General features: G+C 35.5%; 1 protein-coding gene across 1 annotated transcript; it reads right to left on the minus strand.

Moving 5' to 3' along the window:
- Nucleotides 1–9,067: 9,067 nt before the first annotated feature.
- On the minus strand, nt 9,068–12,775 carry LOC124942881 (tyrosine--tRNA ligase, cytoplasmic-like). The gene is made up of 3 exons (XM_047483452.1): nt 12,229–12,775; nt 10,537–10,743; nt 9,068–9,310 (listed from the first exon to the last, which is right to left on the minus strand). The coding sequence occupies exons 1-3, from the start codon at nt 12,703–12,705 to the stop codon at nt 9,167–9,169; spliced, it is 828 nt and encodes a 275-aa protein (XP_047339408.1). The 5' UTR covers nt 12,706–12,775; the 3' UTR covers nt 9,068–9,166.
- Nucleotides 12,776–17,423: the final 4,648 nt, after the last annotated feature.

A 17,423-nucleotide genomic window follows, 5' to 3' on the forward strand; every position in this document is an offset into this window, starting at 1 on the left:
GATCGGGAAAGTTCCACTCCCTGATGTTTCGACTTCCCATGCTCGTATTCAGGGGGAGGAGACTCGACGACATACTATGGTTCCTCAATCGTAACACTCTGATCGTTCTGCTCTTGTTGCTACATATGTTCCCATTACTACCCCGTCAGTAGCACCTCCCTTTGTTGATGTGAGTCCACCTCTGTGTGATCACTGCCAGAAGACGGGGCATACTCGTGATAGGTATTTTCTCCTACATCATCACCTTCGTGGCCGTGGTCATGGTCGTGGTCGCGGCCGAGGTCGTGACTCTAAAGGACATCGTTAGTATAATGCTCACCTTTCAGTGGAGACACAAATTTCTGGTATGGATACTCCTCCACCTATAGCGAAGGTTCTTTGATAGTTTTGGAGATGAGTGCTCTTCGCAACTTGCTAGCCAACTCTTCTGCTTCTTCCACATCCTCTCATCTTGCCCATTCCGGTATAGCTTCTGCCTTAACAACCTCATAGTCTTCTTCTAACTCTTAAATCATCGATTCAGGAGCCTCTGACCATATGACAAATTCTTCTAGCTTGTTTAGCTCTTATTTATCTCAACAGAATACAATTCGGGTTGCAGATGGATTCCTTATACATATTCTAGGAAAATGGTTTATTCAGCTTTCTTCTAAGTTACCTTTGAACTCTGTCTTGCATGTTCCATCATTCACTTCAAATTTGTTATCTGTTAAACGTATTACAGAGTCTCTAAATTGCTCGGTAAAATTCTTCCCTTCTCACTGTATTTTTTAGGACATAACAACCAGTTAGACGATTGGTGGGGGTAAAGTTTACAATGGCTTATATGTCTTAGAGGATGTGCCTATTTCTTCACCGATGGTCCACCAAGTATCAACTAACTCTCCGTTAGAGTTTTTGCATTCATGGCATAGACGTTGTGGTCATCCCTCATTTGGTGTATTAGAACATCTTTTTCCTACTTTAACTAAGAAATGTAGTAGGTTTGACTTTATGTGTGAACCATGTGAACTTGCGAAACACAAACGTTCCAGTTACCCTATTAGTAATCAAAGAAGCATGACTCCATTTTCTGTCATTTATTCTGATGTTTGGGGCCCGTCTCGGGTTACTAGTCGTTCCAGTTATAGATGTTTTGTCACTTTTATTGATTGTCATACGCGTCTCACCTGGATTTACTTACTTTGTCACAAAAATGAAGTATTTGAATGCTTTAAGTTATTTCATGCTATAATTCATACACAATTTCAAGATGTTATACAAATCTTACGGACCGACAATGGTACAAAGTATACTAATGGGGATTTTGAGTCTTACTTTTCTTCTCATGGTATTGTGCATCTTACTACACGTGTCAAAACTTCTGAGCAAAATGGGATAGCAGAGAGAAAGAATGGTCATCTTTTGGAGGTTTCAAGGGCTCTTATGTTTACTATGCATGTTCCTAGCTTCCTATGGGGAGATGCAGTTTTAACTGCATCATATTTAATTAACTGTCTTCCCTCTATTGTTCTTAAGTTCAAGACTCCAACATCATTTCTCCCACATACTTCAAAACATCCTCTCCCACTTTGTGTCTTTGGATGTGTCTGTTTTGTTTATAACTCTGCTCCATCGCATATTCTTTGTCCGAGAATGCAGAACTGGGTTGTAGGTGATTGCAATAGCACTTGTGTTGTCGTAGAAAATTGGAGATTCACCAGCCTCAATCCCATAGTCTCTGAGCTGTTGTTGAATCCACAGAACTTGAGAACAACAACTTCCAGCTGCAAGAGACTCTACTTCAGCTGTAGACGTGGCGACCGACGTCTGCTTCTTGCTGAACCATGTGATTAGACGATCTCCAAGGAACTGGAAAGTTCCACTTGTGCTTTTTCTATCAATTTTGCATCCTGCATAATCTGCATCTGAGAAACTAATTAAATTGAAACTGGAATCCTACAGATACCACAGTCCCACATTTTGAGTTCCCTTTAAGTATTTAAGAATACGTTTAGCAGCAGTAAAATGAGAAAGTTTAGGATCAGCCTGAAATCTATCACAAACACCAAAAACAAATTGAATGTCTGGCCTGCTAGCAGTTACATACAGCAAAGAACCGATGAGTCATCTATATGCTGTTACATCGACACTTTCGCCACCTTCATCCAATTTAATTAAAGAACTCATTGGAGTAGCTGCTGCAGAACAATTCTCCAAACCAAACTTCTTTAGCAGTTCTTTGGTGTATTTTGCCTGATTGATAAGAGTTCCGTTTTCTAGCTGACGGACTTGAAGCCCAATGAAGAATATAAGTTCTCCCATCATGCTCATTTCAAATATGTCCTGCATCAGGTTGGCAAATTTCTCACACAATTTGGGGTTAGTTGAGCCAAAGATAATGTCATCAACATATATCTGAACAAGTAGTATGTGAGAATCTTTAGTAAATCTAAACAGGGTTTTATCCACTGTTCCAACAACAAAGTCATGATCAAACAAGAAGTTGGTTAAAGTGTCATACCAAGCTCTAGGAGCTTGTTTCAGACCATACAATGCTTTGTCAAGCCTATAAACATGATTTGGCAAAACATGATCTACAAAACTAGGGGGTTGCTCAATATATACTTCTTCACTTAATTTTCCATTTAAGAATGCACTTTTCACATCCATTTGAAAGACTTTAAAATTCTTAAAAGATGCATATGCTAGGAAGATTCTGATTGCCTCTAGTCTTGCAACCGGTGCAAAAGACTCATCAAAATCAATACCTTCCTCTTGTCTGTATCCTTGAGCAACTAAACGAGCTTTGTTTCTAATGACTAAGCCATCTTCACTAAGCTTGTTTCTAAAGACCCATCTTGTTCATATGACTGACTTGTCAGTTGGTCTAAGAGTAAGATACCACATTTTATTTCTAGAAAATTAGTTTAACTCCTCCTGCATAGCATTGATCCAATCTGGATCAACTATAGCCTCACCAATTTTCTTAGGTTCAATTTGAGAAATAAATGTAGAATTGACTATTTCATCCATCAATTGACGTCTTGTCCTTCGAGGAGAAAAAGGATTTCCGATTATCAGTTCTGGTGGATGATTTCTGTTCCATCTGAAGTTTGATCCAAGGGGATTGGTCATCTGAACTGGTGACACCGCGACATCCAAACTCTCAACTTCTTGTTGAACAGGAGTTTGCATGTCTGGTTGAATTTCAACCGGATCAGCCACTGGATCAGATAGAGCCATCCTCTTGTCCAAAGTTTCGTCTTCTTCACTTACAGACTCAAGACTAGTCGCTTTTAGTCTGTCAGCAAGATCAATGGGTTCATTAGATTTGCTCTCAACAGGCTCATCAAAAACTACATGGAGGGATTCTTTAACAGTCTGTGTTCTTTTGTTGTAAACACTGTAAGCCTTGCTTACTGATGAGTATTCCAGCATGAATCCCTCATCTTCTTTAGCATCAAAAGCGGTCAAATAAACCTTTCCATTGTTATGGATAAAACATTTACACCCAAATATCTTGAAATAAGAAACTGTGGGAATTCTCCCATAATACAGTTCATAGGGAGTTTTATCAAAAACGTTTGTTGATTATTGACCGGTTTTGTGTATAGCAAGCAGTACTAATGGCTTCCGCCTAGAACCTCTAAGGTACATCTGATTCAGCAAGCATAGATCTCGCTGCTTCCTTCAGAGTTCTCACTCTTCTCTCAGCAATGCCGTTTTGCTATGGAGTTCTGGCACTAGACAACTCGTGCCTAATTCCAGTCTCCTCAAGATAAGATGATAGGTATCTGTTAGTAAACTCAGTTCCCTGATCACTTCTAATGCATGTAATATATAAAGATTTCTAATTCTGAATCCCTTTAAATATCCTAATCAAGTTTTCAGCAGTTTTATCTTTTGATGGTAAAAATGCAACCCATGTAAAACGAGAGAAATCATCAATAACGGTTAAGACAAATCTCATTCCTCCTATACTCTTTACAGGAATTGGACCAAAAAGATCCATATATAAAGTTCTAGGATACGGCTGAATTGTGATTTTCCTTTGCTTTTGAACGATGATCTGCCCTGTTTGCCTAACTGGCAAGCAGTGCATATCTTGTCCTTTGAAAACAGAAGTTTGGGCAAACCAATAACTAAATTGTTTGAACAAATGTTGTTGATGGTTTTAAAAATTTAAATGGTTCAAACGTTTATGCCATAACCATTTCTGGTCATTCTTGGCAATCATGCACATAGGATCAGAAGACTCTTTTTGCCAATTCATTTTATATGAGTTTCCTACTCTACTTCCAGTCAATACAATATTTCCATCTTGATCTTTAACTAAACATGCATGAGTTTGAAAGTCTACTGATAAACCGTTATCACATAATTGACTAATGCTAATCAAATTATAACACATATTGTCAACAAGCAACACGTCATTAATAGTTAGGTTACCATGGATAATCTTACCCTTACCTATGGTCTTACCCCTCTTGTTGTCACCAAATGTGATCTTAGGTCCAAAGCAATCTGATATATCAGTGAGAAGCCGTCTGTTTCCTGTCATATGCCTGGAACATCCGCTATCAAGATACCATACAGATTCCTCCAGTCCTTCGTTTATTTGTACCTACATAAATAAATATTTACAATCTTTTGGTACCCACTTTCAATTGGGTCCTCGGTCAATCAGTCCCTTAGGAATCCATATTTGAGTTATTCTGATGGATTTCCCATTTTGAGTTGTGATTAATGCGTATGTTTTTGACTTAGCAGACGACTTTCTGCTAGCCACTGACCCTTTAGCTTTTGAAAAAGATTTTCTTTTAAAACTCTTTGACTTAGAATCAGGTTTTAAATTACCAGATTCATTAGCTTTTTCTAGCTTATTTTTAAGCCAGCTAACAGTCGGCGGAACATAAACTATTTCATTTTTGAAAACAACTTCTTCATGAATAGGATCAGATTCAATGTCAGTCATACTTCCTTTGACAAAGTTTATAGGCTTAAACTTGTCAGTTGGAGAATTTGCCTTTTTGTAGGACAGATTAGGGTCATTGCTGTCATATCCCAATCCAGATCTAGATCCAGTAGGTTTCAACATGCTGATCTGATATTTGACAGCATCTTCGGATCTTGTCCATGCACTAACAACATAGTTTAGCCTCTTGTTTTCAGATAAAAGGGTTTGAATCTGTTCTTTGAGCATCTCATTCTTAGATGAGATCTCTGTTAAGTTTTCATCAAAAACGTTTGGTTCAGATTCTTGGTTTGAGGAAATAACAGTTGATTCATATTTAACTTTCATTTCATAAAAAGAGTCAGTTAACTTCTTGTACTCAATAGCCATTTCATTGAGTGCATTAGTTAACTCCTCATTTGTGAATTCTGGTGCAGAGACATTATTTACCTTGGATTGATCATCTGCCATCAGACATGTGACAACTTCATTCTCTTTTTCAGCAGGAGGCTCCTCTGAATCACTATCAGCCCAATTGGATTTGTTTTTACTGCATATGAACGCTTTCTAGTTCTTCTTTGCTTGAGAGTTTGCACCGTAGATCTGATTAAGCTTATCCCACATCTCTTTAGCAGTGGAACAGGACTTGATCTCACAGAACATATTCATGTTGAGCGACTGGTACAAAATATTCTTAGCAGCATTGTCCAGGTTGTTGGTTATCTTATCTTCAGTAGTCCACTCACTTCTTGGCTTCGAAATCTTTATGGGGCCATCAGTAATAACGCTCCACATATCATAGTTAATAGCAACCAAGTGAGCTTGCATCCTTATCATCCAATATTCGTAGTTGTCCCTTGACAGAAGAGGAATTTCATTGATGATAGACATGCTTCGGGTTATTGATGCTTGAGAATAGAAACCTTGCTCTGATACCAATTAATAGGATCGGCTTTATCGATAGAGACGTGGGTCTGACTAAGGATGAAGGCTTATGAAAAACGGTTTGAAAGAAATCCTATTAGGGATTTAATTCGCTTTCTATTCTACGCAAACACTTGTAAACATTTGAAACGGATTCAAGGCGGAATTGTTTACATGGGTTTGAATCACAAGATGAAATATGAAAATATGACAGAAATGAAAGAACACGGCAGTTTGTTTATGGATGTTCGGAGAAACTCTCATACGTCACCCCTTCTTCCAACTACCGGAAGGATTCACTATAATATGATTCGAATCAAATACAATTTACACACACTTAGCTCACTATTGAACATAACACTTTCTGTTCAATTACAAGATGAAGAATATCACTCAGATAAAGGTGTTTTTGATTCTAGCTCTCTCTTGATTCACACACAGTACAATCAGAAAGCAGCTTCAAAGTATGAATGTTCAAAGGCTTGAATTCAGTAAGCAAGAAGATGGAACACTTTTTCTCTCTGTAAAATCCGATTGCTTGTTCGTTATATTAGGCAAATTATCCGTCGTCCTTTAGATTTGTTAAATACTGAGCAAGAGCTAACGGTCGAATCTTCAAGTATGATACGTGGCACTCTTCCATTGGAAAGCCTCCATTGTACACAACAGGTTCTGAGCACAAGGATCGTGGCCGTACATCACTAGTAGTGCGCCGAATATTCCATCAGGGATGTACCTACATAACAAGTAATGTGAGGAAAATTCTCTTACGTGGTATTCCTTGGTTGGTTTCATATAGTTATTGTACTAATCTTCACTAGAAAGTGGAGCAGGAGTAGGGTACAGCTATAGCACGTGGGTAGGTGAAATGCTAGATTCAAGCATACTTCTTAAATTAAGCATTAGACGTATTTCAGTTAGACGGATTGTAAAATCAGTCTAATGAAATCACACATCTCCTTTAAAATAATAACGTCTATTAGACCGCCTGGTCTAATAGAATTAGACTTACGTCTAATTATCCAATAACCATTAAATGGTACGTCTAACTCCACTGAGTTAGACTACACGTCTAATTCCGGTTCTACCTCAGACTTGTCTGAAGGAGTTAGACGCACGTTTAACTTTCACTAATTAGACCACACGTCTAATTATCCAATAACCATTAGACGGTACGTCTAACTCCACTAAGTTAGACTACACGTCTAATTCCGGTTCTACCTCAGACTTGTCTGAAGGAGTTAGACGCACGTCTAACTTTCACTAATTAGACCACACGTCTAATTATCCAATAACCATTAGACGGTACGTCTAACTCTACTGAGTTAGACTACACGTCTAATTCCGGTTCTACCTCAGACTTGTCTGAAGAAGTTAGACGCACGTCTAACTTTCACTAATTAGACCACACGTCTAATTATCCAATAACCATTAGACGATACGTCTAACTCCACTGAGTTAGACTACACGTCTAATTCCGGTTCTACCTCAGACTTGTCTGAAGGATTTAGACACACGTCTAACTTTCACTAATTAGACCACACGTTTAATTATCCAAGTCTATTAGACTACACGTCTAAATTCGATGAGTTAAACTGTACGTCTAATTCTATGCATTGAATTCCAAAATCGGTCTAATGACCCTCATTAGAGCCAAGTCTTATGAAATATTGTTTCAATACACCTACATCAAAACTCATAAGTTATTTCATCATCAAAATCTCAGTGGTTAAATTATTTCAACACTTAGTCAAAATAATTTGACCCAACAATTCGAGAAAGGGATTAATAATGACCACAAAGATGAGATTAAATAAACTCTTTAAGATCAATGATGAGAAAATGACAAAGCCAAAAGAATAAAAAAACAGTCTCTACAACTACATGTTTTCAAGCTATTTATGATGAGGAATCTCAATAAAATGGGACATTTTAATTAACAAAGTCTACAAAAGATTCATTCTTAAAAGATTGTAGAAGTACTACCCTTAATAATCATTCCTAAAGACACATACACACTGCTAGATTAGAAAGCAATATAGGAAGAAGTAGTCAAAGAAAACTAAGTGGATAGCCACAAGAAAGCTACAATTAATTCACTCAGACCTTTGTCCTTTGTGCTTCTGTTACTCTAGTCTCTAATGGAATGTACCTATCAACTTTTATTAATGATTACAGAAGAAAAATATGAGTATATTTTATATATGAAAAATCTGATGTGTTTGATAAATTTAAGAACTTTAAGCTAATGGTTAAAAATGCATGTGAACTACCAACGACTTACCTTTGTACCGATAGAGGTGAAGAATTTACCTCCAAAGAGTTCAACTAGTTTTGTGAAGAAAGGGGAATCAAGAGGTAAATTCTTATTGAAAATTTACTTAAAATCCTTTTAACATCTTAAAATTTTTACAATCAATAGTTTATTTAAAATTGTAATATTTTATTTCAAATAATATTAGTTATATATTATTATTATTATTATTATATACAATTAAATATAAAATTAATTTAAATCACAATAATATATAATTTTTATATTAAAATAAATTATAATTACAAAATCAATTAACTAAGTTTATTTATTTAATTAAATAAATTATATTTTAAATATTTAAATATAAATTTATTTTATTTTCCGTAAAATCGTCTCAAAGTGTAAAATCGAAATAATTTATAAACTTTTAATATCCAAAGATCATATATTTAAAATAATAAAAATTGAAGTAATTTAAGAATTTATATAAAAAAAATAATAAAATTCATTTATAATCGTAATTAAGAGTTATATCGAGATTTTAACTCAATTTGAGTTCAAATTGAATAAAAAAGAAAAAGAAAAGCCATGATAGAAAAAATTAAAGCATTTGTCAATTGATGTTACTAGAGTGAAAATTTGCAACAAAATGAAAAGCAAAAGTGGAATACAAAATAGACCAGCATTTTAAGCAAGTCTAACACCAATTAATCTTAAAACATGAAAACAAGTTTGTTTTCTTTTGCTAAAAAAACACAACAAAATTACCACTGAAAAAGGAATGAAAAGATATTTGGTAGAGACGGTGATAACACTCTAAAGGACCCTAATAATTACCCATGAACCTAGCCCAGAATTATTCCCATGTCACAAAAGAAAATAAAAGTTACTTTATCCATGAATGTCTTCCAATTGCAATAAGATCTGATAATTAAACAAAAAAAAATTGAGGCAAATGAATTGGTCAAGCTCTTACTATTGGGAAATGAAAAATGATTGTGCACCCACATGACATAAATAGTGCTTCATAGAGAATCATATAATAAGGTTCATGATATATTAGCGTTTTTCAAAGATTTGCAAACCACAACCCCAGTTGATGTTCGCATTGAATGCTCCCCAAGCATGGCAATGCTCGATGAATCTGTCTTAAGATGAGGCTGAACTTGCTCCCATATCTTTTTCTTATGAACCTGCAATGTTTTGTTGGTTTTTAACTCATATCTTACATTGAACAGTTCAAATAAACGACTAAAACTCATGCAAGCGGACAGTAAAAATACAAAATGGGAACCCATATATGAATAAAAAGCATGAGCACATGTGGCCCAATTTGTAAACAATTTTTTTTCTTGTCTGACGTGGATTAAGATGAGATCACACTTTGAAAAACAACATAGTTACACATAATTAAAAATCCATTGACAGTTTCTAGTCTTGATTTGAATTTAGTTCCAGGAACATGGTTTACTTGGTTATAAAGCATTGACCAAAGCCTTGAAGGGTTATTTGGGTCTTGTTTGATATACGTTAATGAAAATTATGTTATGTGGGTAAAATAATATTAAAGGTATAATTATAATAAAAAAGTAATTTTTTTTAAATATAGAAGTGTTTTAGTTGATGATTTTAATGATATGCTTGATGAGTAGATTGTTAATTGGATAGTGAGTTATTTGATTTAATCCAAATAACCGATATGTCATCAAAATCATCAACTAAAATATTAAAATACCTTAATTTTATTTTTATAACATTTAAATATTGAATGCAAAAGATATTAGCTTTAATCCAAAAGCCCTAAATAATCCACTTTTTCATCTAACAAGATTTTTTCTTCAAAATCGGTTTATATATATATAAAAACCATGTCAAACAGGCTCCAATATTTCAATATCTGTAACCCCCCTTATCTTTGTCTGTCAGAAATTCCAACAGGATCATTGTATATAAAGCATGTATAAGGCAAAGGCTAGACCTTTCAAACTCGATAGTTATTAGGAATTCTAAGGCTAGACCTTTCAAGCTCAATGTATATAAGATGGAAGCTATTAGGAAAGTGAATTGAGTAGTTCCTAGTGTTTTTAAGGGAAATACAGTTTGAAACCATTCTTTTTATTTTGAAAAAAGAAATTTATTTCAGAGTTATTCTTCTGAAATGATTTGCTTACACATTAAAAAAAAAATCGTCGTTTACAAAAAATTGAAAACAGAAGCCATTACACGATTTAATCCCCTTCCACCACACAAAAAAACTTAACTCTCCAATTCCTAGAATGTCTCATCCAAAAATTATTCCAATCCAGTCCTAGTGTTCCAATGAAACCAAAACAACCAATCACATCCAAAATTTGAGAACATTCTGAACTCGTTTATTTACAAAGGTAGCCAAATTTGAATATGAAGATAGAAGTTGTACCTGGTTTGCTGTGACGACCTCAGGAAGGTTTTCCTTCTCATCAGACGAACCAAACCATATCCTTTCACCAGGAGATGAACCCTCCGGAGGCTCGAGAAGCTCAACAGTTTCATGCGAGGCATCAGATGCTGCCATTAGCATTCCAAATGATTTGACACCACGCATATTCCTTGGCTTAAGATTAGCAAGTACAACTACCATCTTGTCCTACATGTTAATTGAAGATCAATCAAACAAGGAAAATACAAATCAAGATCTAAAAGTTTTATTGATTTAAGTCACACAAGACTACAAAACACTTAATCTAAGTAAAGTTTCACAGCTTGTGTCACTATCTCAATTACAGTCATGGAAATGAAAGCCAAACTGGCATCTAAGACTAGCCAAGCATATTTCAAAACGAACTCATGACTAGAGATAGATTGAAAAAGTTCATGAATATTTCAGATGTTACTTGTTCAACCTGTCAAGGCATGGATGAAACATGGGATAATCTCCTTTGTGATTTCATATTCTTTTGTATTATTTGGAATTGTGTCATTGCGAGTATGATGATTAGAAGGGAACCAAAGGAGTGGAATGAAATTAAAGAATGAATTGTTAAAAAGACTAAAGTTAAGAGTTCCTTCTTTGATATCTTCAAATGTTTCTTTGGGACCATGATATATGAGATTTTGAGAGAAAGAAATGCTCGAATGTTCTCAAGAATACAAAGAAGTGAAGATGAAACTTGGAGGGATATAATCCAAAGCAGTTTGGCACTCGTCCATATATGGAAAGGTTTTCCAAGTATATTTCAAAACTGACCCCTTTGCAAGCAATGAGGTGTGGAAAATGTTGTAATTATGAGGAACCATGTGAGAAAAAAGACATAACTGATGATGAAGAAGTCTTTGTTTGTTTGGTGATTAAAAGAAACAATGTTTTTCTTATTTGTTGTTTGTTTTGATGTTTGGAAATGGTTTGTGTTTCTAATTTCTTTATTTTGTCGTGTAAAGTCTCTTGGGTTTTTTATTTTTAATAATATGGTTTACCATTTTCCAGAAAGAAAAAAAAAACTGGTTATTTCAGTATTGACTGTAACCACTCTGATACCAATTGTTGTGTCCGACCTGAGATTGAGACTCATATTGGACGAGATCTGAACTGTAACTAGAACTAGCTAGAAGTTTAAGGAGAATATGAGGGAGATGTATAAGAAGTTGAAGAAAGGAAAGGATAGATTCAGATGAGGAGAGGAGAAGAAACCAGAAACAGATGGTTTACACCAATATTTTTTCCTAGCAAGGGGGTTGGTTATATATATACACACCTCTAAATAACTAACAGCATTCTAATAACTACTTTATTAATGATCTTTCTGGGTATTTTATAGGCAGCCGCAAAAGGCTTCCTTTCCCACAGATTCGTGACAATCTGTTCATAGGATATCGAAAGTTACCATGAAGCAAACATCCATAAACAACAAAGCTCCCATGAAAGAGGGTAATTAAATGTCTATCTAGCCAAAGAATAAACAAGAGGAACTTGTAGTGTTGCTAACTTAATCCCTTCTAGTTTCCATTTCCTTAACATCCAGAATAGCTGCATAAGCTGATTTAATGAAAAGAAGCACAGAATGCAGAAAATAAAGGGTTCTAATCTAGTTCCGCAGCCAAGAATCAGGAAATTCAGCAAAAAATAAGAGTAGACCTGAAGGAATTCAAGCGGAATATATTTAACAAGGCCGCTGCAAATTATTCTAGGTTCAGGCTCTCCAACATCCACCTCTTCAACGTACAAGGAATCAGCCTCCTCGTGTCTCCATGCCTTCAGAATCCGTCCCACCCTAAGTTCCAACGTGTTAGCCGCGTTCTTTATCGCGTTTTCTCTTTCTTCGCTCTCATTTTCTGGTGAAGGAGAGCGGGATTGTTCGTTTGTAGGGGACACGGGAACAACTGTGTCCTGCACAGAGGATGATGAAGTACAGAACAATTTTGTTGTATTCCCGTTAGGACGATTTACGGCCAAAGGGATTGATATCCGTCTGACCGGGTCGACATATCCAATTGCGTTAACTTTAAGATTGCAGTTGCTTAAACGAGATTGAGCCTGATAACTGCGGCGGAGAAACAGCGTAGAATTGCCACCGGCTTTTAGAAGGTTAACCGCCGTAATAGTAGCCGCCATTACAGATGGCAAACTTGATCTGTTTTTCGCTGCGGATAAGGACCTAATTAACTAAATCAATGTTTGGACTTTGGAAACCGCTCTAACTGGGAATTTGAGCAAAATGACCCTAAAAATAGATTTACAATATTGCGCAAATAAACACCTCATAATTTTTTGACGAAATTATCCTAACGTGACGGGCATGTCTCGCAACAGAATTTTAATTTTTTTTTATATAAATTCTCATTTTTTTCCATTTCTTTATATCCGTTCTCTTTTTTTTTCTCTATTCTCCGCGTTCTCTCCAAACTCTAACAATGAAACGAATGACAATGACAATCAACGACCGACGAACAAAACGACGGACAAAACCCGATGCTCTCTTCTATCATGTGACTTATGTTCTTTTTTTGATTATAGCTGTATGGAATGTTTTTGTGTTTAATTTTTAACAGATTTGAGATTCATGTGGATTCGAGATGTTGTTGGTTGTTGGTTGTTGCTTTACTTTGTAAGTAGTTGGTATGCAGATCGGCGACCGACGAACACTTTGAATGCAGATGAGGTTGGATGCTCGTCTTTCGATGATTCAGTCCCGTTTCAAGATTCATGTGATTCGGTCCCTTCTCGCGACGACTCGATTGTCTCACGAAGGCGCGATCGTCTCATGACAGGCAGGGACGGACCTAGGAATTACCGTTAGGGTGGGCTTGAAAAAAAAATTAAAATTAGTTTAAATAATTATTTTTTTGATGACATTGAATAATATAATGAGAAAATTATAAATTTAACGAGGAATAAACATGAGTTTAGTTTTTTTTTAATTTATAAAAGAAAATAATAAAAAAATATAAAAAAAAATGAATAAGTCACTTCCCTTTACCACTATAAAAAAAATATTATTTTTTATTATAGGCTAGATCCACTCCTACTAAAGAGAGTCATTATTATATATAAGGTAATATTAAAACATATATATTACAAAACCGAAATAAATTTAATAAATCAAAATTTTAATTAAGTTTTTATATAATTAAATAATTCAAATTCAATTTATAACAAGTAAATAATAATAAAATACTTTCCAACACTAATTAATTTTTATTGAAAGACTTTCTTATATATGTTTTTATTGAATGTCTAATTGATTCATTTCATCGTTATGACAGATTTATAGAAAAATAGAAAATAATATTTAAAAAAAAATGAATAATATGTAACTGAAAATAATCCTAAGATATAATTTAGAAAAAGGTCATAGTAGATATTATGTAAATAATAATAATATTATTATTTTTGATAAATTGGAATATACTATTTTAATATTAATTATTTAAATAAAATAATTATTTATTATAATATATGATTTGAATACAATAAAAATAAATAAATTAGAAAGATAAAAAGTATCCATAAATTATAAAAATATTAAAAATTATATGAGACAAATTCTAAAACATAATTAAATCCAAATAATCATTGAAATTAAACAAAAATAAAATAAATATATCTAACCTCAAATAATGCTAAAAAAACTTCAAATTCCTTTCTCAACATAATGCACAATCCTATGAATTATATATATATATTTATATAATAAAAAAATTATGAATGAGCAAGGGGTGGGCTTAAGCCCAACTCAGCCTCTTGCTCCGTCCCTAGTGACAGGTACGATCATCTCGCGACAAGCACAATCGTCCCGCGACATGTACAATTGGCTCGCGATGGCACAATCGTCTCGCAATAGGCACGATCGTTTCGCGATGGGCGGTCCCTTCTCGCGATTGGCGGTCGCGTCTCGCGATGGGCACGATCGTCTCGCGACGGCCATGGTCATCTCGCGATGGAAGTCGAAGAGGTGCGCGTTTCTGCACGCGCCATACTCTATTTATAAGTATGACACGATAAATAAGTCATTTCTTAACTCCGTTGCGACGACTCGTTTCTCACTACTGCCTACCTCGATGACTCTTCTAGCTCGTCTTCTCGTTCCTTCATCATCTTCATTAATCATGTTAGTTTTAGTTTTTGATTTAGGGTTTATGTTTAGGGTTTCGCGATGGTCGGTCGCATCTCGCAAAAATATATTTGTTATTTGCTCTTACTGTTGTATTTGTTGTTGGTTTTCACCTACATTGTTGTTGTTCCTTTTGTAGATGGAAGAAACTACCATTCGTGACTTTCCTGGTAGGATTTTTTGGAAATGCTCCCACACCCTCAATAAGATAGATGACAAGTTGGATAAAATGGATCTTATGGAGAGGACTCTAAATACCCAATTCAAATATTTATTTAGAGCCCCGGGCTTGCTGTTCTTAGGAACAATAGTCCATCAGATGCTGCTTAGGAAGGTAAGATCAAAATCGAAGGAGATTATTTTCATGGTGAATGAGGAGGAACTGGTATTTGGTACGAAGGAGTATGCCAAGGTTACATGCCTTAACTTCGACATATTTCCTGTGGTGAACGAAGAAGAAAATGAATGCCGAGGTTGTCCACCTCTCTTGATGGAATATTTTAACAAGAAAATGATTGTACGAAAAAACGTGTTTGAGTTTTGTTTTATGTCATGCACTGATGAAGATGCATGAAAGATGGGGCTGGTATGCCTGATTTGCCAGTACCTATTTACATTTGACCCAAGGAGGATTGTACTTATCAAAATCCTCCACATGGTAGAAGATGTGGAAACTTTCCTCTGATTTATATGGGGAAATGTGTCCTTTAGAGCCACCCTAAAATGTGTTAATAAGAACATGAAATATCTCAGTTCTATATATTTTTCCAAGAAGGAGGCGAGAGGGATTAATGATGCTTTTCTTTATAATATTTATGGGTTCGCACTAGCATTTCAAGTGTGGACATATGAGGTCATCAAAAGTTTTGTCCCTAAATTCGCCAGAAGGAAGGAGCTTGATGAGTCTCTACGCCCAAGGATATTAGTCTCTTATTCCAACAAGAAGAACACCATGTAGGAGATAAAGTCTAACCTTCAGAGCACATATCTGATTAAGATGAAAGAGTCCTCCATAAGGTAAAGCTTGTATAGTGGGGTAGACTTTGAACAAATAGACAATTCAGTTGATGATTTGTTTGAGGGATTTACAGGTGGGGGAAGATCAAGGCTGAAGATGAAAATGATGATGAAGAACCTACTCCAAAACTTGCCAAGAAGAGAAAGGCTGAAGATGAAGATACTACTTTGAAACCTGCCAACAAGAAGAGAAATCTTGATTATGATGTAGAATCTACTCCCAAACATGTTCTCAACCTGCCAAGAGTCTTAGTCCCCCCCACTGCGATGTCAAGTCCTACATCACCTGCACTTGCATCACCTGCACCTGCATCACATGCACCTGTTGTTGGATGTAAATGTGATCAGCTGATGGAGGATAGCTGATGAAGGATGTAAAAGACCTGAAAAGAGACATAATGATCAACAAAGAAACTCAACACAATCACCATAATCATATGAGAAAGATGGTTCTTAGTATGGCCAACCATGTGACCATAAGAATAAGAATGTCCATATTATTAGCCAAACTAGATAAGGAGGATAAGAAGAAGAAGAGGAAGAAGGGGATGAAAAAGGAGGAGAAGAAGGATGAGGTAGAGAAAGAGGATAAGAAATTTGATAAGGGCGGTCCGTCGCGAGACGACCGTACTCGTCGCAAGACAATCGTGCCCGTCGCGAGACGATCAATCCCGTCGCGATGGCACGATCGTCTCGCGACGGAAACGATCATCTCAAACGGGCACAATCGTCTCGCGACTGCACCATTGAAGTAATACAATAGACTTACCAAAATGTTTTTCCATTTTGTAAGAGATAGAGATGAAGACGAAGGAGAATGAGAATGAAGATGAGAATAAGGAGGAGATGATGAATGAGGAGAAGGAGAAGGAGAAGGAGAAGGAAGATGAGAAGAAGGAGATGATAAATGAGAATGAGAATGAAGAGAAAGAGAAATAGATTGAGGAGAAGGAGAATGAAGATGAATAGAAGGAGAAGATGAATGAGAACGAGGAGAAGGAGAATGAGAAGATGAAGGAGATGATGAATGAAGATGAGAAGAAAAAGAATGAAGATGAGGAGAATGAGAAGGAGAAGAAGAAGAATGAAGATGAGGAGAAGGAGAATGAAGGTAAGAAGATGAAGGTGATTGAGAATGAAGATGAGAAGAAGGAGATGAAGGTGAATGAGAAGGAGAATGAGGAGAAGGATGAAATGGTGTTCATCGAATATGTGCGACAAAATAAGAAGAAACAAGAGAAAGAGAAGGAGAAGGAGAAGAAGAAGAAGAAGGAGGAGGAAGATGATGGTGTTGGTGATGATTTAAAAAAATTCAATACTCCTCCTAAAGCAACATTTAGGAGAAATAAGAGGATGAAAAAGCTGAAGATAGATGACTTGTTCACCAACCCTTCAGGAAAATAAGTAAATAAAAATGATTCAATAACAATCAATCCCCTTAAAAAATTAATTTGAAAATCATTTGCTGGATCAAGTACAAATATGGATGAAAGATCCAGATACCGACAAAGAAAAAAATGATCTCATTACTTGCTTTGTAGGGAAGGAAATATTTGATAGAATTTGGAGTCTGTCCTTTCAAAATACCAATTAAAGTTGGAGACAGTGTACGCATGAAAAGCCAAATCGAACTTCGCGTGACAGTTATTGGTTTTGAATTTGACCATAATATTCATCTTTATGTGATATGTGCACGTACCGT

This window comes from Impatiens glandulifera, chromosome 6, assembly GCF_907164915.1.
Source record: "Impatiens glandulifera chromosome 6, dImpGla2.1, whole genome shotgun sequence".
NCBI lineage: Eukaryota > Viridiplantae > Streptophyta > Magnoliopsida > Ericales > Balsaminaceae > Impatiens > Impatiens glandulifera.

Coding starts and splice junctions, on each gene's coding strand:
- LOC124942881 (XM_047483452.1), bottom strand. CDS start 12,705: ATGGCGGCTACTATTACGGCGGTTAACCTTCTAAAAGCCGGTGGCAAT. Junction 10,744..12,228: donor TTCCGCTTGAATTCCTTCAG/GTCTACTCTTAT, acceptor ATTAACATGTAG/GACAAGATGGTAGTTGTACT. Junction 9,311..10,536: donor AGGTCGTCACAGCAAACCAG/GTACAACTTCTA, acceptor AAAACATTGCAG/GTTCATAAGAAAAAGATATG.